Source organism: Sarcophilus harrisii, chromosome 2, assembly GCF_902635505.1.
Source record: "Sarcophilus harrisii chromosome 2, mSarHar1.11, whole genome shotgun sequence".
Lineage (NCBI taxonomy): Eukaryota > Metazoa > Chordata > Mammalia > Dasyuromorphia > Dasyuridae > Sarcophilus > Sarcophilus harrisii.
The window spans coordinates 598455077-598478483 of record NC_045427.1 but is presented as its reverse complement, the minus strand read 5'-3'; the positions used below and the strand labels follow the sequence as shown (position 1 = coordinate 598478483).

General features: G+C 42.6%; 1 protein-coding gene across 1 annotated transcript; it reads left to right on the top strand.

The window, feature by feature from the left end:
- The first annotated feature begins 377 nt into the window (after positions 1-377).
- HEXA (hexosaminidase subunit alpha) lies at positions 378-20047 on the top strand. The gene is made up of 14 exons (XM_003755160.4): positions 378-797; positions 8199-8288; positions 9194-9259; positions 10792-10838; positions 11811-11921; positions 12497-12598; positions 13119-13251; positions 13952-14132; positions 15292-15375; positions 15841-15913; positions 17334-17517; positions 17766-17856; positions 18769-18873; positions 19790-20047. Exons 1-14 carry the CDS (start codon positions 437-439, stop codon positions 19869-19871), a joined length of 1710 nt encoding a protein of 569 aa, XP_003755208.1. The 5' UTR covers positions 378-436; the 3' UTR covers positions 19872-20047.
- The last annotated feature ends 3360 nt before the right edge of the window (positions 20048-23407 follow it).

The window sequence follows — 23407 nt, the reverse complement described above, 5'->3', positions numbered from 1 at the left end:
ATTTGGTTTTGTGTCCCTAGTTCCTAGCACGGTGCCCGATACATAGTAGAGAGATAGATATAAACAAATAAAATTTGTATCTATTAAGTACATTTTGTTATTGTTGTTAAATCATGCTCAACTCTTCTTCGCCCCATTTGGGGTCACTTTACCATGATAACAAGGTTAAGTTCATGGCCAGATGCCATATACTGATAGTCCTGGGTATCAGCTTCAATGCAAAGATCGGGCTCACGTGATGAGGAACTAAACTATTTCTTAAGAAAAGTACAAGATAAGCAAGCGAGGAGAATTCCCCACCTCCAGTTCGAGACTGAGGGGCAGGGCTTCAGGCAGCGCGTAGTCGCAGTCATCCAGGAGCATCCAATCCCGTGGCGAAGCTTGCCGGGGAGTCATCTGACCTGGGAGCTCATGTGACTCTCCCAGCTCCTGGCGGATGACCCAAAGGCCCAGGTACCCCAGTGTCTCCCGGACTCTCCCTCTCCCGGTGGGCTCCTGCTCCGCGATGCCCGGGCCGGGGCAAGCGGGGGTCCTGCCGCCGCCGCTACTGCTGCTGCTGCTGCCCCTGCTGGCTGTCCGCACGCTGGCCGCGCAGCCCGAGGCCTACGTCTGGCCATGGCCGCAGAAGATCTCCGTGTCCCCCAACGTGACTTTCGCCTTGAAACCCATTCTCTTCCGCTTCCAGTACTCCAACTCCTCGGCAGTGCAGTTAGGCTGCTCGGTGCTCGACCAAGCCTTTGTCCGCTACCTCGGCATCATCTTCGGGCCCGGGCCCTGGCTCTCCCGCCACCACCCAGGTGAGCCGGGGGACCCTTGCCCCTTCCCCTCCGTCAGCGCCCCAGCCCGCTAGTCCCTCCAGCTTCAGGTATCCGATACAGGTCGTCTGAAAGTATTTATTAAGCATTTATCAGATATTCGATACTGTGTGATAAATATGGGGATATATAAAAGGAACCAGAGACCGTCCCTGTGGGAGCTTTCAGTCTGTTTGGTTCCGCCAAACACGTCCCACCCTACTTACAGGCTCTAGCACGAATGCATCTGTGAGTGGATAGGAGTTCTATCCAAAAATGACACTCAGAGACTTCTCGAAGTAAAAAAGCAGAAAAGTTATTAGATTCTCATGAGAATGAGCAATTCCACCCTCCATGGCCATTATTTTATTTAATTAATTTATTTAATTAATTTAATTTATTTAATGGCCATTAATGGGCCATTATTTTTCTCATTTTACAGATGAGGGTGGGAGGAGGAGGGAAAGAGAGAAAGCTCACGGTAGAAGGGCTAAAGATTTAGGAAAGATAGAGTTTTTATAGGTTTGGCTACAAAGGATTGCATCATAGATTGGGGAGCATTAAGAAAATAGGTGCCCTCTACCCTTAATTGAATGTTAGATATGGGTGCCAACAGACGTTCAAAATTTAGATTACTAAGCTAACAGCATTCAACTAATAGTCTAAATATTGATCTTGAATAGTAATAAATGTCATGGTTTCAGGTTAAGTAAATATAGCTAATGTTTAATAAATCTTGGTTACCACACAACATACCTATGCAGGTCAGAGACATAGAAATAATGAATAATAAAATACAGAAAAAGAATTTAAACACTCCTGGAAGTTCTTTACCTTATCTTTCCATTCCATACACACCCATCCCAGAAATCCTTTCTCTTGTAGACCTAGGGTTTTGTTTTGTTTTTATAGTAACTTTTTATTGACAGAACCCATGCCAGGGTAATTTTTTTACATTATCCCTTGCACTCACTTCTGTTCCGATTTTTCCCTCCCACTCTCCACCCCCTCCCCTAGATGGCACGCAGTCCTATATATGTTGAATATGTCATAGTATATCCTAGATACAATGTATGTTTGCAGATCCAAACAGTTCTCTTGTTGCACAGGGAGAATTGGATTCAGAAGGTAAAAATAACCCGGGAAGAAAAACAAAAATGCAAACAGTTTACAGTCATTTCCCAGTGTTTTTTCTTTGGGTGTAGCTGCTTCTGTCCATCATTATTCAATTGAAACTGAATTAGTAGACCTAGGGTTTTGCGTCCTCTTCTGCCTCCCTTTCCAGCACCTAACCTTCAGGATCAACCTCCAAAGTTGTATTTTCTGCTTCTTCCCTCCCTTCCCTATGTCCTCTGACCAGAAAGACGGGCGCTACCCAAACTCAGCCATCCCCTCAGGGGTGTACTTTCCAGGCTACTTTGTCCCAAGTAGAAGCCAAATCATTTGACCAAAAAACTTTGGGGGACAAGTGACTTTTGGGAGACCCTTAATTATTGGTCAAGCTCCAAGCGCCCGTGTCTTCCTTGCTCGTTGGTCCTAAGTTATGCCTGTGGTTGCCTTAGCCAAGGAGTTAATATAATGTTATATAATGTAATGTTAATATAAGCCAGATACATGCCTTGCTGAAGAACTTTTAAAAGCATGGCTTTACCCTACTGAGCCCCAAGCTATTTTGTAATCAGCTCACTGTGAACAAGAGATCTTTTCCAATTTGTAGCTCAGGTTGGCATTCAGTAGTGGAACCTCCATGGGCCAACTTGCTGTAGAAAAGAATTGACAGGTGTATCTAGGAGTTTTTTGATACCGAAGTACTTGACAAGCAAAATATTTCTCTGGGAAGGTTTTACCCAGCATGGAACCTGAGAACAGTGTTATGGCTAAGACATCAGGATACTTGCTGAACATTTACTGTGTATCCAGAAGACAGGGCCCCTCTGCTTGGAAAAACTTTAAATCTTATTGAGAAGAAAAGTTAGAAAAATGGTATTAAAATTATTACAAAACAGCATATCCAAATAAATACAAAGCATTTGCAATGAAACTGCAGACTGGTGTGAGTTGAAGTCCTAATTACTCCAAGCCAAATAATTAAGTAAAGACTACTTGGAGAAAGGGAATTTTGATCTGCTTCTTGAGGAAGCAATGGACATGAAAAGGTAGAAAGTAGTTTGAGCAATGGGCCAACAAATTGACTTGTTAGTGTGGGCTGCTGTGTCGGATAATGGTGAAATGGGGAAGAAAAAGATGAGGGAACCAAGTAAGAGAGGTAAGATGAGGGCTGGCAGTATTAGGCAGAAATTACTATTAATTATAATGGCCAGTATTTAAATGCTATTTTAAAGTTTGCAAAGTATTTTACATATACTTTTTTTTTTCTTTTGATCCTCATAATCACCCTGTTAGGTGTTCTCCCTAATTTGCAAATGAGAAAAGTGAAATTTGGAAAGTTTAAGTATACCTCTCTGTGCTAGTACCATCTGGAGCAAGATTTGAACTCATGTCTCTCAGACTCCTACTATCCACCATTATATCCATCATTTTCCCTAATTATTATGTTTATAGAATATTATTCCAGCAGCCATCCATGACATTACTTTGAATGAAGAGGTGTTAGTTTGACAGAGAAAGTAGTAGTATAAAGAGCTGGCATCTTAACGCTTATGTTGAATATCTAAATTTCTAGTGTCAGAACCCTACCCAGGACCTTGTTTAGAGAGGTGACATTTATGAATATAGAGAAAAAAAATGCTATTTTACAACTCCTAATAATTAACTATTATTAAAGTAAATATGAACCATAAAATTTTACAGGTAACATTACTAAAATTAAACACACAACTAATTTGAAACTGATCAAAGGTATTAAAGGTAATGGGGTTCAAAAGAGACTTTGTAATAAGGTCAAGAGAACATTAACTTTTTGAGATATAAAAATTAAAACATTAAGAACCTACTAGATCAATTTTAAATAAAATGGAATTTATACAACTAACCACTTAGTCTACACATATTCCTCTTCCCTTTGACCTCTTAGCCCCCAGTGAAAAAATATAACATAGAAGCAGATAAGATACATTTTGATAAGTTTGCCAAGTAGCATAATTTGTAGTTGAGAGGGGAAAACAGGCACTAGATAAATGTTTGCCTGGTCTTAAGATTGAATAGTATTTCTTCGAATTACAGTTTTTCCCCTTTCCATAGTTCACCCAGATAACTGGAGATGGAAAAGTTAGTTAATGGTGAAATGCTACATTGTATCCTTCCTAGCCACACAGGAAATAAAATGAAGTTAAAAGCTTTCTTCACTTCCTATGCTATCCATCTCATTTATTGTTACTTGTTTATCAGAAAACCGTGAAAACTGATTTTAATGAGAATAATGAAGACATTGAAGCAAACAGTTCACTAGAAAAATCATAAAGTCATAATAGTGCCCAAAGGTGTAATGGGCTGAAAACTGAGCAGATGCACTGAGGTCAGAGCACTTATAGCCAATTACCAATTGGACAATATATGTATATGCTTGGAAAAAGAATGGCCCTGCCCACTACACTGCAGGCTTGACCTGTTGTATAGGAGATTGGGTGGAGGAGTTGGTGGGTGGAGTAAGAAAACCAGAGTCACTGCTGGCCGTATTCCTGAGACAATTCCAATCCGTTCACCTCCACAAAGAATAAAGATCAAGGACTTTCACTTTTCCAGTGTGCTAACGTGGTCATCACAAAAGGGATCTTGAAAATTCTTAAATCCCTAATTATACAAATGTACAGATTACAACCCAAAGACAAGATTTTTTCCAAGGTCACGAGGTAATACATAGCAGAAGCAGAGATTCACATGAGTCTGTTTGGATTCCAGGGTCAGCACTTTTTCCAGTATAATATATTGCTATGACTTTTCTACTCATTTTCCTTTTGAATATAATTCTTATATTAGTTTTCTCCTAGCCTTGCAAAAGCAGTTGTATATTTCTGCAAAAATTTAATTGGATCAGCCAAGAAAAAAAAGATTTCAATAATTTTCAAGTAAAATACAAGTAGTTAATCAAAGCAATTGCATATCATTAAGGTATTATCTCAAAAAAAAAAAAAAAAACACGATGACCAAGTATCACCCTAAGTAAGAAATAAATAATGTTGTAATAGGTTAGACAATCCTCTGAAACCAGTCCACCCTCTAGTTTGTCTTTGTTCTTTACTCTTCTGACTTATGAGTTTGCCACTCTTGTCAATCCCAGATGAAAGTTATTTCATGAAATGGCAATTTCTTGCAAACAGTTATTGAGACAAAAAGAAATACATCTTCCTCAGAAAGACATTGTAAGGGCAGCTAGGTGGCGCAGTGGATAGAGCACCAGCCCTGAAGTCAGGAGGAGCTGAGTTCAAATGCAGCTTCAGACACTTAATACTTCCTAGCTGTGTGGACCCTAGGCAAGTCACTTAACCCAATTTTCTGAGAAGGAAGGAAGGAAGGAAGAAAAGAAAGAGAGAATAAAGGAAGGAAGAAGGAAGGAAGGAAGTTGTAAAGTTTCCATATAATCAAAGAAAATTACTGTGGTAGAAATGTTAAAAATACAATTTGATATTTATCACTTATACAAATAGTTCACTAAGAGGCTAACGTGTAGTCCAATTTTCTTATCAGTGGTACCCACAAGAACCCATTTAGTCAGTGTTCCACCCAGCTAATTCTAGATTACAAAGGAAAAAGAAGTACCACTGGCCCTTGGCTATTCTGTTTCTGGATGTCATCCATATCCTGCTATCCTCTTATTGGTTATATTCTCCAAGCTCTTGGAGAAGTAGAGAGATTTAGAAGTCGAATCCCAAGGCTTCCTCTCCAATCATATGTTTTCTACCTTCCATATGCTATTTTGAATTTAGCATCTTTTCCCCAGGGAAGATGGATTGTAAAAGATAGTAAAAGAGAGTAGTTGAGAGAAGAGGGATAATATTTTGTTTTACTAAAGAAACATATCCATATTCCTCTGAGCCATCACCTCCAGTTATATCTTAAATTAGAGATTAAGCATTTCATGAGTGTGATACTTGACTCAACTTCCCATTGTCCTTGTACTGCCTGATTCCTTATATGCTTTCCTGTGGCTTAATCTATTCCATTCTATATTATGGTGCTCTACCATTTCAATGAAACTCCACACATCCTTCTTCATTAGCCATCTACTACCCAAAGATTTCTGGGAGCCAAAAATGGCTTGTTGTGTCAGGTCTTTACCCTTTGTCTCTTAGCCACCCCAAGCTGTCTAAATTTGCTTTAGGCAGTATCTTTCTTTCTCTGGTTTCTGTAATATGATTGGTGTGGGACTAATTATCTTCTACAACACTATTTTATTTAGTTGGTTCCACAAAACCATGAAAAAATAATAACAAGTGCTAACATTTATCTTGTAGTTTACCATTTACAAAACACCTTATTGTATTCTTTTTTGGTCCTCACGACAACTCTATATATAAAGGGCTATACAAGTAATTGTATTTTACAACTGAAGAAATTAAAGCCCCCAAAAGTTGTCCACTGTTAGCTATAGAGCCAGGAATGAAACACAGACCCTCTGACTTCAGATTCACTGTTTTTTCAAATTAATAACATAAGGTAGCACTGTTTACTCTTGTAGTTAAATGGGGCATGGCAAATGCAGGCAAAATCCTTTTCCTACCATCTTCTGAGTAAAATTCTTTTTATCAGATATCCTGTATTTATTTATATGTGTGTGTGTATATGTATGAATCTCTTCAACCCCACCCCTGCCACTAGAAATTCATATGTATGTATCTTTTAAATCCCACTCGTGTCACCATAAACTTTATATATATATGTATGTATGTGTGTATGTATGTCTTCAACCCCACCCCTGCTACTATAACTTCCTGAGAGCAGATGCAGTCATTTTTATTATGAGGCCCTATGCTGCTCTTAATCTGTGAACCTTATGTGAAGAAATCTGGAAACTAGAAAAGGGAAGCTCAGCAAAAGCAGAAACAGAAGTAATGTACCATCTTGACAACCCCTCAATAGAAAGAGCTGCTTAAAGAGTTTGGGAAAACAAATCATAAACCAAAAATGGAAGTGTGATATAATATGTGATGGGAAACCAGTTAACCAAATTCACTATTTGCCTAGTAATAATTTCATCCTTCAAAAGATAGTGAACGCACCAAAGAGAATTCCTACTATGGACATGATCTCATCAAGGAAAAATTGCTTGTTGGAATGGAAATGATGAAAGCAACATGGGGAAATGACCGTTCAATTTTAGGATTTGTGATAGACAAGCAAGATTCTAGTTAGATTTGGAGAAAGCCAATTTCAGAGAGGTCAGAGAAAAGAAAGGTAGGGATTCCATCTTGGATTAAAATTTAGTAAAGAAAATAATCTCTAGGTGTTATGTACAGGGATATATGTCCTGCCTCACAAATGAAATTCTGAAAATAAAAAGAGGAATTATTCCAATTTCAAGAAAAAAAAATTGTCAAAATCATACAATATGAATGCACAAGAAACTCATTAACAAACAGATTTTTTTCCAAAGATACAAGAAAAAGCAATATATAAATATATATAAATCATGACTAACAGTAGTATTAGAAGCAAGACTTTAAAATCTATTTGGGGGGAAGAATTTATAAGGTTAATCTAGGTTCGGAATTTGCATTCAACAGGCATAGACTTAAAAGGGGGTCGGTGATAAAAGTTTATTACTGCTTAGAATTTTGATTCAAACAAGACAGGGGAAGAGAAACTTTATAACACAAAAGTAATACACAGTCAACAAATGCAGTACAATAAAGACAGTATAAGAAACAAACATCACATACAACTTCACCACTATGGGGTAGAATCAACACTTAAGAGTTTCTTGACTGGGGAATCCCATTGACAAACCAGAGGCTTACCGGTCTGAGCTAGTCACAACAAAACAGATAAGACTCCTGCTAGAGAAGTTTCCATCCAGACCCACATGTGAATTAATATCATAATAATTGACATTTGTTTAAGTGCTTTAAAGTCCACAAAATACTTAATGAATCTCTGGGTATATGTAAAGACTACATGGCTAACAGAATAAAAAGAATAAGTACATACATCTGTTCAGTGAAGAGTAAGCATGGTCCAAGACTTGGTGCTGCCCTTTTATTGGAGGAACATGAGTTCCTTACTGAACAATGTGTGTCTGGGCAGGTCTCTTAATCTCCCTGAACCTCATATTTCCTCATATATAAAAAAATGAGGGTATTAAATTAGATGACCTCTTGTGTGACTCTTGGCAAGTCACTTAACCCCAATTGCCTCAGCAAAAAAAAAAAAAGATGGCCCCAAATACCCTTCCTATTATATATGCTATATGGTGGAAGTGAGATTCCCGAATTTCTTCTCTCCTTGCAGGACTGAAGCAAACAGTGAAGAATTCTTTGGAAGTCTTTGTGAATGTCCCTGGATGTGACCAGTTTCCAGAAATGAATTCTGTGGAGAATTGTAAGCACATCTTTGGGTTACAGATCTTTCTTGTGAATGTGAAAGCTTGACAGCTCAGCCCTGCCCCTAAAGGATTTCTCCAACTATTGAACCAGCTAGCCATTCACCAAGAAGCTCTCAAAGCACTAGAGGTGCCACAGCAGGGACAGGACAGGGAACAGAGTATATCCTTACAGTCTTCAAAGGTTCATGCCACATGCTCATAGCCTTAAATACCAAAGAACCAACAGGTAGTGGACTTAGATGCTACATGAGGTTTAGACTTAGTCTTCCTATGCAGAAGAACTGTAGCAGAGAGTTTCAGGCTCACCCAAATGAAATTACTTTTTGTAAGTAATGGCAAAGTCTATAAAATGCCTCTGAGCCTTAGGAGTGTTTTCAGTTCCTAAATTAAGCAAAAAGACTTGATCTCCCTTTAAACTGCACCCTGTGGGTGAAGGAGAAGTGAATTGGAAAAGTGGGAACAGGGAGGTGATTGGAGATAGCATGAGAGCACATTCTCAACCCCTGTCATCTATTATAATATTAAAGCCTTTTGATATTCCATGATGAGGTTTAGTAGGAACCTGTGTGTCCACAAAGGAAATTTAAGGAATTATTAAGCATCAGAACTTGGCAAAGATAATGGAAATTATAGTAGAGCCCAAAATTACACACATATACACCTCTGCCACTTACTCTCCCGAGGCTATCTGAAACTGTTGTGGCAGATATGTTTCCCAAATGCTATGATCCTACCTTGCCCCAGCAAAAGTTCCCAGAACCCAACATGCTGGTCCATAACTGCCAGCACTAGAAGCTTCACCTTGAAAAACAAAACTGGTTTTATTTTCAATTAAGACTGGGGTACAAAGTTCACTTTTTTCAAGCCCTAACCCTGCAGACTTTTTTTGTTTTCATTTCAGACACCTTGACCCTCAGTGATCAACAGTTCATCCTGAAAGCTCATACTGTCTGGGGAGCTCTCAGAGGTAATGGTACAGGGGCTCACATGAGGTGGGAGGATGAGGGATTAGATGACATAGATTTTTCATTGATTTGTTCTAATGGAGTTTCTCTAAACCTGACTGCTAGGTCTGGTGTTGGGAGGCTTTGAAATTAAGGCCTCTTAAAAGTAAAGCAGATGAGCCAGCTCTCCTCAGGGAACCAAATGAGATATCCACAGGTTTCCTTTCTGTTGAGATGTGTCCCTCTGTGTACAAAAATCAGACACCATAGTTAGTAGCGGTTTCTCTTCTAGAATAGCCTTTTATGGAAACAATTGAGGATTGTTTGGATGGAGGAAGCCTTAGTAATGGTGAGATGATGAAAAGCCATTTATATGAGGTTCCAGAGCACATACAGTTCAGTAGGGCCAGCATTATTACCTCCTTTTTATGGATTAGGAAACTGAAACTAGCCATGACTATGCCAGTCTGGAAGCACAGAATGAGCCTACTAACACTGAATCCAGTGTTTTCTCAGGGTGCCAGGAAGAAATTCCCTTTACAAGAAGCTACCTGGGGGCTTACCTCCTATGGCTTGGAGAAACTGGGCTTTATAATGCGTCTGATATGATTCTTCTTAAATCTCTGGGTGAGAAACAGACATCTTTTTTAGTTGATTTGAAAAAAAAATGTGTGTGTATATATATATATATATATATATATATATTAAAAAACAAGACTTCTAAATCTGTGGCATTAGAGAAACTAAGTGATCTTAACTCGGAATCATTCAATGTATATGTATATTTATTTGTCACTTTCCTATTTAGATGCAAGATCTGACACTAGGCATTATGGGAGATAAAGAGGTGAAGAATTCATATAGTTCCTAATCATTATAGTCAGTTTTATATATATATACTCTAAGGTTTGCTAAGGATTGGAAGGTTCTTAAGTTGCTGCAGATTTTCACAAGGATCCCTTTTAGCTCTAAAAATCTATCCTTTTAGTTCCCCAAAGAAGCAGTTTTTGATTGCCTTCTTTCCCTTAGCTGCCCTCTTCTTTCTTCACTAAGACCTCAGATCTGGGAACTTACAGAGATTCCAGGCAATACAAAACTTTCTAAGGTGGCCAGACTTGCAGGCTAAGGAAAATAACACTAGGCCTCTCACCTCTTTAGCTGGCTACCAGATCTGCAGAAGGAAGTGGTCCCAGGCAAGAGCTGGGGCTTATTTGAGACCTTCCCAGTGTCCTGTCCCCCTGAACAAGCATTCCGTGACAGATGGTGTCTGACAAAGAAAAAGTAGATAAAAGGAATGGATAGATGTCTCTTGTTTCAGTTAACTTTTCTCAATTATCTCACTATGGATCAACCAAATGTCCCCAAAATGCATTAGAAATGCTTCTTGAATTCTCTTTCTCCCTGAATTTTCAAGGAAAAATGAGCATTGATCTTGCCTATCTCGCTTTTTTTGCTCACACATAATACCCTGCAACCACCGGGCATCATTTTAGATTGGGGCAGTTTCTTCCCTCACTTCCCCCAGACCTCACCCTGCCCCTCTGGTTCTCCACAGGCCTAGAGACTTTTAGCCAGCTCATTTGGAGATCCGCAGAGGGCATGGTGAGTGTGTGTCCCAAGTGACTGAAGGAAGTTTACAATATAATGCCTTTTTTGTTGTCATAAGTTCTCTCTGGATGTCAAAAGTGGTATAAGACATTCCTGGCTAGCTAGAATTTGGGAGGAAATACAAAGATTGGGGATGTGGTTGGATTGTGACTTAAGGTTCCCTGGTTTGATAGAATGAGGTTGCATAAAATAACTAGAGTTCACCTGTACCCTAGACCACAATAAGTCAGCTAAAGAAAATAGAAATGAAAGCATTCAAATATAAATTTTAAAACTAGAGTGCCATTTTGCATGATGGTACTTTTTGTATAACCTGCATCAAGTTGCTTGCTTTCTCAAGAAAGAAAAGAATTTGGAATTGAAAATTAAGTTAGAGCACCAGCCTTGGAGTCACAAGGACCTGAGTTCAAATCTAGCTTCAGACCTGTGACACTAACTATGTAACGCTGGACAAGTCACTTAAACTCCTCCTCCCTCTCCCCAAAAAAGTATAAAAATTTTGTTTACATGTAATTGAACAAAATAAATTTTATATAATTTTTTTTAATAGAGTGAAAAGTTAAAACTTAGTGAATCAGCTTTTTTGCATGTGGCCTTTGAGTGCAGGGTGTAGCTTTGTAGTGATTGTTCCTCAGAGATGGTTCACAGGACGTAGGTTTTGGGGCCCCATGGATATCCTGGAAAATTGCAGATATTAGTAATTATGAGATAGTCAGCCAATGAACATTAAGTTCCTATTATGTGCCAAGCCCTATACTAAGCGCTGGAAATAGAAAGCACCACAAAGTGAATCAGTCTGTTAGAGGGACCATGGAAAGCCCAGGAAGATCAGGGATGTGCTGTCATCCAAAAGGGGTTTTTTATTTAGCCACTGTCAACAAAATTCTTAGACCCTGGGTCTCTTCTTAGACTTTGGGAATAGGGAATGAGTGTCATTGACTAAACTTTCATGTTTGTTCTGCTCAGTTCTATGTCAAGCAGACTGAAGTTGTAGACTTTCCTCGATTCCCTCACCGAGGCTTACTGCTGGACACGTCTCGTCATTACCTCCCACTGCAGAGCATCCTGGAGACACTGGTATGAAATTATGATTCTCCACTTCAGGACCCCAAGGATTTACTGTGGCAAGCTTTAACACCCCTTCCTAAGACATTCTATTTTATGATTCTTCACTAGTCCCAAAGAGGTGACCTACCTGGAAAACTCCAGAGGAAAGAAAGGACAAAATTCAGACTTCGGTGCCCATTAGGCTCCATGTTCAGATCATTGAGGAGAAAGAGTCAAGTTTGAGATCAATCAGAACTTAAGACTCTGATCCTGACAAAAGTATCTACTTGACTGACTGGATTTTGGTTGGGTTTTCATGTATAGAAGAAACTGTTCTCTTTATCCATTTGGGCCAAGCTGATTCTTTCCAAGTCTCCTTTAGATGGTACTTATTTCAGTGTTACAAAGTCATAAAGCCACATGCTTTGACCATAAAAGAGAGGGCCCTAGAAACATGAAGTACTGGAATCGAGCGGCAAGAAGCTGTATTTTCACACTTCCCTCCAACTTTAGGGGGACTAGAGGGGCATTATCTTGGGATATTTGTGTGTCTTGAATCTTAACATGGAAGGAAAGGATAAGTTTATGTATGTTCTGCCCTCCAGGATGGCATGGCATATAACAAATTCAACGTTTTCCACTGGCACATAGTTGATGACCCTTCATTTCCATATGAGAGTATGACTTTCCCTGAGCTTAGCAGAAAGGTATGTATGTTTTTTCCTGGTCTCTCTAAAATTGTGAGTGGGAAGCACCTGGCTTCTTTGCTGGGTGCTGTTAGTGGGAACAGGGACCACATAAGAGCCACCTGTAGCTTTGATTAGTGGGAAAAGGACTGCACTGCACCTTCAAGTTCTCTGTGTCTTTGGACTACATTTCATTTTTCTGATTATCAGTTTCCTTATGTTTTTAATGGTACCAATAATTCTTGCTCACCTCACAGAAATGTGAGAGCCAAGAAAAATAAGCACTTTGAAAAAGATCAGGAACAATAAGGATGTGAGATATTATTTTAATTGATTTTGTCACTAACCAGTGACTCTTCTCTATTGTCCTATCTGGCATTCTTGTGTTGAGTACAAAACCTGGGGAAGACCCCATGATCCTGTCCAGCTTGTGCTGCTCAGGCAGTTACAGTGAGGATGGACTAAGCCTATGTGCTGAATATTGGGAGTTCATCTTCCTCTACTGGTGAGAGTATGAGAAGGGACTGTTTGTGTCTTTCAGGGATCCTACAACTCTGCCACTCACATCTATACAATTGGGGATGTAAAGAAGGTTATTGAATATGCCCGAATGCGAGGCATCAGAGTCATATCAGAATTTGACACACCTGGGCACACTTTGTCTTGGGGAAAAGGTAAGAAAGAGAAGGAGGAAAATCAGAAGGAAGCCAGTATCTTCTTTTCAGGTCTTCCCTTGACAGTATCTCTTTAACATGTAACCCATAGACAAAAATATACTGCACTTCAGTTTTTCTTCTTAGGAATAACAGATTTTCCTGATGCTTTTTTCCACTTGGGAAATTGGAAGTGCAAAAGAATTCAGGATAGGGAAAAAAAATTGAAATTTATTTGGATTTGGGCCAATAAAAGTCTCCTGATGCTGCTAGTAAAGCCCACTTGGATTTCCTTACTTAACTGAAGCTTTGATCCCTTTCAGAATTAAAGAAACAAAGTCTCATGGGTTCGCAAAAGAGAAGCTATGGAGGCTAGACTATATCCTAAAACTCTTTTCTAAGAACCCAATAGATTTGGACCTCTTAGGAAGGAAAAAGGAAAATGAATAATCATGTATCAAGCACCTACTATGAGCTGGGCACCAGGCTTAGCACTTTACAAACATCTTATTTGGAAAGCAGCAACAGGTGAATTCAGTGCCCCATAATGTAAGTCCTAAATAAATTCTGATTTCCTGCTTAAGGTAGAAATAAGTTATTGCAATACAGCCCCAAATCGTTGATCAGTAGAGCTATTCTCAGGCTAGACCTGGTACTAGGTCTATTTCTGTGGGCAGGTGATTATTTCTGTGTGACTGTGTATGTATCTCTCTTGAACTAGGTATTCCTGGACTGCTGACTCCTTGCTACTCAGGCAGCACTCCTTCTGGCACTTTTGGCCCAGTAAATCCCATCCTCAACAGCACCTATGAGTTCATGGCTTCATTCTTCCAGGAGATCAGCTCAGTTTTCCCAGACTTTTACCTTCACCTTGGAGGGGATGAGGTTGATTTCACATGTTGGTAGGAGCCCTCAGTTCATCCCCATTTCCCTTTTAATTTAGTAAGTCAGTCAAGAATCTGGAGTTCTTGGAGGGGGAAGGGGGAAGTGTGTGTGTCTGTGTGTCTGTGTGTGTCTGTGTGTGTCTGTAGACCAGGGATTGAGGAGAGTTGAAATGTTGGAATTCCTTGACCATTCAAAACCAAAGTCTCTAGTCCTATAGAGTCATACAAAAGAGAAGGTGGATTAATAATTTCACAGCTTTTCTTCTCTTTCCTCCTGCCTGATTATGCTCCCTACCTAAACTATCTATTCAGCCTTATACTCTTCCCCAATCCAGTACCATCATTTTGCTCTAATCTCCCTTTGTCTCAGTCCTCTTCTACCTTCTACAAATCTTAGAGCAAAAGACATCAAGCAAGGCATTAATGAAGCTTCCTTCTCCTGTTCCTAATTCTTTGCTAACCAAAAAAGGGCAAAAAAGATCTATTATTGGTATAGTTGAGGTAAAAGATCTAACAGAAGCTATTGCACATTTCAAAACAATGTTATAGGATTTAAGAGAACCAAGAAAGGAGGACACTAGTTGGAAAGCAAAGTCAGGAAAAGTTCTGAGGAAGAGATTTCAAATAGGGCCTTGCAGGGGAAGTAGAATTTGGATGGTGGTAGGAGATAGGCATTTCAGATTTATTGAACTCTGAAAAAAAGTAAAAGAAGGCATGAACATTACTGAGAAATAGCTTGAGAGTCTGAAGATCTAGGCTTGAATCTCAGATCAGCCACATAATACTCATATACCACTGGGCAAGTCACCATCTCCCAGGGTTTTATTTGCTTCATCTTTAAAAGAGGGAGTGGGACTAGACAGTCTGAGGTCTCTTCAGTCTTTTAACAGCATCTGGTCCTCCCTTGTGGAAGCCAGGGAAAGCTGGGAAGGTTGGCTGAAGTCCTATTCGAGAAGATCTTAAATGCTGTGCTGACAAAGGTTGGTCAAAGGCTTTCGGCACAAAACCAGGACGTAACTCTCCTACAGTCTTCACTCCAGGGCTAGCAGTGGCTTTTTGGTTCTCTTTCAGACTGGAGAGAGAAATAGCAGGAAATTAGGTGACTGTTCCCTGTCTTCCCAAGGTTCTGAAGTCCTGGATATGTAAGAGTGGGAGAAATTAGTCTTCTTTCTTGCAGGCGATCTAATCCAGATATTAAGGCCTTCATGAAGAAAAGAGGTTTTGACCGCTTTGAGAAATTGGAATCTTTCTACATTCAAAAGTAAGGATGGGGATATGTTTACCTGAATAGGAAATTGGAATATGGGACCAGGGGAGAATGGTCTGGGACCCTCCTACACCCTGTGTAGTACCATCCTTTACTTTGAAATATATAGTGTCTCCTAATGTAAATTACATTTTCCAGGCTCCCTCTACCCTCTAGTCTTTAGCCAGTTGAAAATGAGAAATCCTGCTACTTTCACTGCTCCCCCATCCACTAAAGCTCTGCCTCTCACCATCTTCCCAAGCAGTTTCCTCTTCCACTCCAGCACATTATTGGCCTCGCCTGAAGCAAGGAGAGAAAGTTGCATAGCTGGGATTTCATAGGAGACCTTTTCCTCCATTGTCCAAAAATGAAATCCCAGAATGCTGGGTATCAGGGGAACTCCAGCCATCCCCAGGATTCTGGCCTGTTCTTCACCTGTTGCAGCTTCCAATTGGGTTTGCTGATTTTTCTCTTCCTCAGGCTACTGAACATTGTGTCTTCCTATAGAAAGGGCTACATGGTGTGGCAGGAGGTGTTTGACAATAATGTGAAGGTAAGAGAAGTATTGTGAAGGAGAAAGAAGGAACAGTTTGCTGTCTTGATCTTATGAACCTTGGGCAGGTGTCGGTGGTCCGGTCATTCCAACCCTCCATGCCCCTTGCTGCTCCCCAGGAGCACTAGGAGCCCCAAAGGCTCTGCAGAGAGCAGGCCTTGGTTTCCATTCCAGTACTACCACTACAGGGCTGATTTTCCCCAGATGCCTTAGATTTCATTTTTAATGGGTCAAAGAGAAGGCTTTCCCATGAAGGAATCTGCCCCACTTACTTTCTCCTAGGGTTTTTGCACAGGTGAGATTCCATTCAACCTAAACCTTGGATTTCAGAGAAGTGGAACAGCATTTCTGCCTCCTTTTCCATCTACTCCTTCCCAACTTGAAGGACTTTCTGTCCTTGCAGAGCCTCTCAGAGCTGCTGGGCTTTGCTTCTTGCAACTGACACCAAGGTTTCCGATATCTTCAGAGATCACTAAGTGATGCAGTGAATTGAGTTGAATTCTGCACTTGGGTTCAGGCACATCTGAATTCAAATCCAACCTCAGACACTTCTAGCTGTGTGACTCTGAGCAAGCCACTTACCCATTCATCTTCTATTTTCTCATTAGTGAAATTTGGGTGATAATTTTAGCACCTGCCTCACAGGATTGTTGTGAGCATCAAATAAGATAACATTTAAAACACTAGATATGAGTTACTATTGTTATTATTGTTATTATTATTCTTACATGGTGTTAGAACAAAGGGCTGGCTAACATTCTCTGTTTAGCCCAGAAAGATGGCCACCTATCTCCCGGAGCATTTGGAAACACTTGGACATTTGGGCTGCCCCATGGTAGGGGTGCACCCTTTGGCTTATTCCCAGCTCTATTGTTCTGGGTGCAGTTGGCCTGGCTCTTTGTCCTTTAGTTTTGTTTCTTAGAACACCACCACCACCACCACCACCACCTGCCTTCCTTCCCCACACACCCCTGCCCAAGTTTTAAAGTGGGGTTCTAGACAGGAAGAGGGACAAAAAAATATGATTCAGAGTCAAGTGCCTTCTATATTCCCGCCTCTCTCCTCCATCCCCAGGCCAGTAGATAGGGGCCCCTCAGCACTGGGAGGATAAGAAGGAGTGCTTCAGTGACCCTGGGTCTGAGATTTGGAAACAAAAGATGCCCTATCCTCTCTGTCGGCTGGCAGAGGCCCAGGGTACCCTGGAACTCGGGCCTTTGGAGGTGCTCAAACACGACCCCTTCTTGTGGTTCTACAAAGAGGGGTAGAGATAGGGACAACAAGAACATTGAATAGGTCCCCGTTCTTTTGAAAGGTTTAGCCCGTGTGAGGCCATTAGCTCTGGTGAAAGTGCTGAGGCCCTTTCCCCTAGCAGTGGGCAACCTTCACTCCTAACTTGTCTTATTTTGTTCCTTGTCACCAGCTGAACCCAGACACCGTGGTGCATGTCTGGAAAGAAAGGAGCCCTTTCCCATACGCCTTGGAGATGCAGAATGTCACCAAGGCAGGGTTCCGTGCTTTGTTGTCTGCGCCCTGGTACCTGAACCGCATCTCCTACGGGCAGGACTGGCAGGAAATCTACATGGTGGACCCCCTGGACTTTAAAGGTTTGAGGGTGTGGAAGGGAGGACGTAGGCCCCTCTTTCTCTGTGGCGTTCCTTGGAATTGGGACGTTTAGAGGGTTTGGTCCTGAAAGGAGTTTAGGAAGTAAAATCTTCAGTCATTCTTGGAGCTGCCCACAAATACATCTTTTCATCATGCCCTGATGTTTGGAGCTGTTAAATAACACTTCCTCCTGCTGGGCTTGTCCTGAGTCCCTGGCATTGCCTTCATGACCGAGCTTGTGTTCCCGCAGGCAGCCCTGAGCAGAAGTCTCTGGTGATTGGGGGCGAAGCCTGCATGTGGGGCGAATACGTGGACGAGACAAATCTGACCCCCAGACTCTGGTAAGCAGCAGGGAGGAGCAAAACTGGTCAGAGGAAGGGAGGAAAATAATGAAGTTAGTAAAGAGCAGCTGGCAAACAAGGCAGGAGAGAGATGGAGTCCAGCAGAAGTCATGGCTTCCAACTGGCCTACGCTGACCCAGAGTTATTTCTGGTGCCCTCCGGATATTTTTTTCCTCCTCCCCTCATCTTCTGGCCCAATGGCCATACCAAGTGTTAGCCTCATGATTCCTTCAGTTTGTATAATCTCTCTCGTGCTAGTCTCATCCAGGGCTGGTAGTAAGATAGAGAGTGCACCTCATTTTTTCCATAAAAACAGGGTGCCAAGGGCATAAATCATTTGCCAAAGGTCAGGCCCTGGGCACTCGGTGCCCTTTGCTTTTCCCTGCCACTCCCAAAGTCTGGGGCATCATGTCTCATGCTCACTTAGCCTGCACTCAGCTACAGCTACCTGCTGCCGACCCCAAAGCCATGTTCTACCTCTCTCATCCCTGCCTGTGCTGTGACCCCAAGAGGGGAGAAATGCCGTGGGTTCTGAAAACAGGAGATCTAGGTTCAAATCCCACCTCTGGCTATCTGATCTTGGCAACTCACTTAATTCCCTTCATCTCGGTTTCCTCATCCGTATAGTGAGATGGCTTCTGATGTCCCTCTCCACGATCCTCTAAAACCCCAGTATGCCATTTCCTCCAAGACCCTTTTCACAATTGCTGTCTTCTTCTTTGAGAGAGAGAGGGCAGGACTCGTTAGATGAAATAACCACGTCTAGGTCACAGTATGCTAGTGGTTCAGCCATAAGACTCTCATCCTCAGCACTCTCCTGGGCACATCCATTCACCCCTTTCCTGCTCCAATCACGTCCTCCCAGCCCAAATAAGAAATCTGACCAGGGGCTGGCTCTGTGTCCCCATCCAGGCCCAGGGGAGGAGCCGTGGCAGAGAGGCTTTGGAGCAGCCAGTCCGTGAGGGACTTGGATTTGGCGTATAACCGACTGGCCCACTTCCGGTGTGAGCTGCTCAGGTAGGAGGGGCAGCGATTGTGCCCTAGATTGGTATTTTGAGCTTTCACAAAGGCAAATTATTGTGGGATTGGGAAGATGATATTTGTAAATTTGCCTTTTTAACTTTGGCTTCAGTCCAATGATGTGGATTAGACATAGTACCCAAACTCCTCAGAGCCTTTTTGCAGTCTATGCAGTCCTTCTCATCAAACATTGTTAAGTTTGGCTGTTTCTAAGAATTTTTGCAGAAGGAAGGAGGTTCCTTAAAGCCAAGAGCTAGACCACAATAATTTGTTCTCTCCCGGATTGATTGCACACCTCGCCAGACATGATCATTGTAGAAAGCTCACTAGGTTAGGAGTAAGATTGGAGGGTCCAATTCAAATGCTGTGATTATGAGCACTTAACTCGTCCCTGAGCCTGTTTCCCACCAAATGAAACAAGATGATTAGACTAGATGATATTTTAGACCACCAAGCCATTAGAATCTGTGGCCCCCAGCTCAGGAGGTACCCTCCTGCTCAAAGCTGAGACTTGTAGTGCCCAGAGATGTAGGGAATGACTCAGGCTAGTCTGAGGTTGTCCATGGCGTAACCCCTGACCTCTCCATCCCAAAGCCCTGGTTGTGAGCCCACACCTTCCCATTTCCTGGGCCTCCCTAAGCTGGAGCTCTGAGGATCTTCGGCTTGTTTCCATCCTCAGCCTAAGACCTCTGGCCCTAGATAGGGCTCAATCAGTCCTAAAATTACCTTGCTCTTTCTTTGTGTACATGTTGTATCCAACAGTAGAATGTGAGTTTTTTGAGGACAGGAACTGTTTTAGGTTCCCCAGGCTTTTACCCATAGGCACATAAGTGATTTTCTGTCAGTTCCTCCCCATCCCTAGCTCTGTCCCCTCCTTCCCATGACCTGTTTTCTCCTTTTTGTCTTCTTACAGACGAGGTATCCAAGCCCAGCCTCTCTATGTAGGCTACTGTGAGCATGAATATTTCCATAGAATGGAGCAAAATCATCCTTGAACTCACCCTACAAGTGTTGATCACTCAGGAAACTTGGGTCATGTCAGGCTGGCTCTCTAGCTTAACCCAAGTGGTGGGCAAACCTCCACGTGCATCCCTGGGGACCCCCTGGTGGGGAGGGGACTGGAGATTGTGCTGTGATTCAAGTCCAATAAAGAATTTTGTGACAAACTGCTTTTGTGAGCCCACAACTGTGACTGACTCACCAATCGATCATCGTAACTCCAGTCAAGACAGCAGCAGTTCCAGCTATTTCTCCTCCAATCCCAGGAAAGCATTTAATAGTACTTGCATTTGAGCAGTTTGATTCTCGGAATAAATTCTCCTGAACTTTAGCAATCCCCTACCTAGTCTTTGTACTGACTTCCTATTATTGTCCAAAGGCTAACCCCTGAGGCAAAGGAACTTCTTCCCAGGGTCTTTAATAGGTCTTGGATCCAGCTCTCCTTTCTTTTTTTTTTTTTTTTTTTTTTTTTTAAATTTAATAGCCTTTTATTTACAGGATTTATACATGGGTAACTTTACAGCATTAACAATTGCCAAACCTCTTGTTCCAATTTTTCACCTCTTACCCCACCCCCTCCCCTAGATGGCAGGATGACCAGTCAGCTCTCCTTTCTTGACATTCTTTTTTCTAGAGCTCTGGGTAACCTCTAGAGAGAGGAAGGGACAATGGTTAAAGAGTCCCAGGCTCCTGAAGAACCACAGGACCTCAAGTGTGTCCCTGATGCATGCTGTGGCAGACGTGCCCACAACCCACAAGCCTAGGGCTTGCCTGACAACCCAGTAAAACAGATAACACTCCAACTAAAAGAAATCTTGGCCACCTGCCTATCAGAATGCCTCCAGTTTTACCATTAAAGATTAAACCTTTTGAAAATGCAAGTTATCTTTGATAGAGAGGTACAGACCTAAGGTCTGAACATCTGGTAAGATTCCAGTTTTGGAATTTGTCTCAGCCAAGTTAAAATGTGACGACTCTAGTATAAAGTCTAATCTTGAAAGCAGAGACTTACTTTTCTTGACTTTCCAGTGCAAGGCACTGGGGCACCCCGTATTTTGGGTGATAGAATATTAAACTCTCCTCTGTCGTGGGATGCCCAAGTATAAGGCTTTTAGTGAAGACTTTTAATGGGCCTGGGCTTGGAAAGAAGAGGAAAGATGCAGCATTTGGCCTCTAGAGAGAGACCAGCATAGATGAGATGGGAAACCCTTGTTCAAAAAGATAAACCACCTTGAGCTGCTGGCTATGGAGTGCCTAATGAATGGTAGGGAGGGCAAAGAAAGCGATTCCTCCTTCGGCGGCTGGGGGGCAGCATCTGCCCGGCCTGAATCTTCCATCATTCTCAGGTTGGAACCTTTGGAATGACCCTGGCCAGAGATACCATTCTGTTCTCCCTGTTCCCCTTTGCAAAGTAGTAGTTGGTGCTGATCCTCTGCCTTCCCAGGATGCCATAAAATCTCCAGGCACTTTAAAGGCGATAATTTCTGAGAAGAGACCCCAACTGCAGGGTCCGTTTGACTGTTCAAGCCAGGGAGAATACCTCCAGATGGACAGGTAACTCCCAAGACTAAGAAGACTTTTAAGAGCTTTCCCAGGCTTCCCCCTCCCTCTTCCACATACTCACTTGTCTCCAACCTTTGGTTGGAGGGACCAGACTAACTGTCTTGTATTTGAAGGACTTTCCATAGAAGGGAATTAGGAATTCTGGGTCAGAATCCTTGCCTTCCCCCTTTTATTTGAAGGGCTTCCCATGGAAGGGGATTAGGAAATGCTTAGGTCAGAATCCTTGCCTCCCCCTTGTATTTGAAGGGCTTCCCATGGAAGAGGATTGGGGAATGCCTGGGTCAGAATCCTTGCCTTGCCCCTCTGAGACCTGGGGAAAGGCACTTTCCAGGCCAGGTTTGTAGAGGCAGTTGTCTCCTATCTGGGGATCCCTCATTGGAATTCTCTCCCTCAACTCTGCCTCCTGGCTTCCTGCAGGTCGTGGCTTCTCCCCCGACAAGTCCCTGCCAAGCTCCCTAGTGCCTTCTCCCCGAGGTTTCTCTCCCAACGTCTCCTGTTTGTGCAGCCATTTACCTGCTGTCCCCCGCATTAGACTCACGGCAGAGGCTGCTTTTTACCGTTATGACGGCAGTGCTTAGCCGTGTGCCTGGCACAGGTGGTGCCTAATTAATGCTGCTTCACTGACAGGCCTGAGCACAAAGGGGCGTGAAAGCTAGAAATGGATCAGATCCCTTGGGCCTGAAGACAGAAAAGCCCCCTTCCAATCCCCAGCCCAACGGGGCTGGCTGCAGGCAGGGGAAAGGGACTATCTCCAAAGGGATTGCTCTTGATTCCCAGCCCGTATGTCGGGGGCGAGCATCGGGATCAGGACCCTAGATTTTCCCATTAATCTGAGTTCCCTTATGCTTATCTGCCTTCTGAAGGGCAGCCAGGAGGGGGCAGTGCTGCTCCAGACATCCCACAGCCCCATTATAGGGGCCAGGGGATGGGCAGCTTAGGCTGTTCTTTCTTCTCTTAGAAGGAACATGAAAGTGACGGGATGGGAGCCGGATATTTGGGAGTCGCCAGATTTCGGAGGTGCAGATGGCAAGACCCTGACAAGCAGGCCTCCGACCTTTGCTTAAAAGCCAAGGAGAATCCACAAGCCTCGGGGTCCCCCCCCAACCCCAAAGATCCCCGCCTCCATGTGCTTTCATACTCCCCCGCTCCATCCCCACCCCTGGGCATGTCACCATCCGGGTCCACTCTGGGAAGGGAGAAAGCCCCTGAGAACAAGGATCTCCCCGCAGCTCTGGACGTCTCAGAGCCGCTCATCTTCAGAGCCAGTGGTTAGAGATCTAGAGAGGTCCAGGAGGAGAGAGGCTCCGGCTGGGTGGGCAAGGGCAGGGGGCCTCCTGAAGCGCTCACTATCGGAATAGCTTCCATGTGAGAGGAGCCCACGTATCCTCAGTAGTGAGGAAAGCAGAGAAAATGCCCGATGCCGGGAACCATCACTTCTAAATCCAATTTCCTTTTCATGTACCCAAAGAGTATTGTACATTCTGTGTTAATGACTACAATATATATTTTTTTAATTTCAAAAACCCTCACTGATTCCTATCTGGCTCTCACATCATTCCTGGCAAGTTGTACGCTATGACAAATGAAAACTAAACAGTCTGGAAAGAGTTTGATCAAAGCACCGATGCATACAAGCAGCCAAGCATACAGAGAAATGTGCAGGTCCCTTATCTAGAGGAGACACTTTCAATAAATGTTAATAAATAAACTAAGAAACACCTACAAGGAGTGGCGGGAGGGACTAAAGGTGGGGATGGAGTCAGTGAGAATGCTAGGTGGTTCAGTGGGAAGATCCCTAAACTCATACTTGGGCTCTAATCCTGGCTCTGCCCCTTACTAAGACTTAAGGGAAGATAAGATAAGGCCCCTTGGTGTCTTTGCTCACTTGTAAATGCTCCAGCCCATCAGAAGTAGCTCTACAAGTAGGTAGAATAAAAAACAACCAAAATAGCCCTACCTGCCTTTGCAC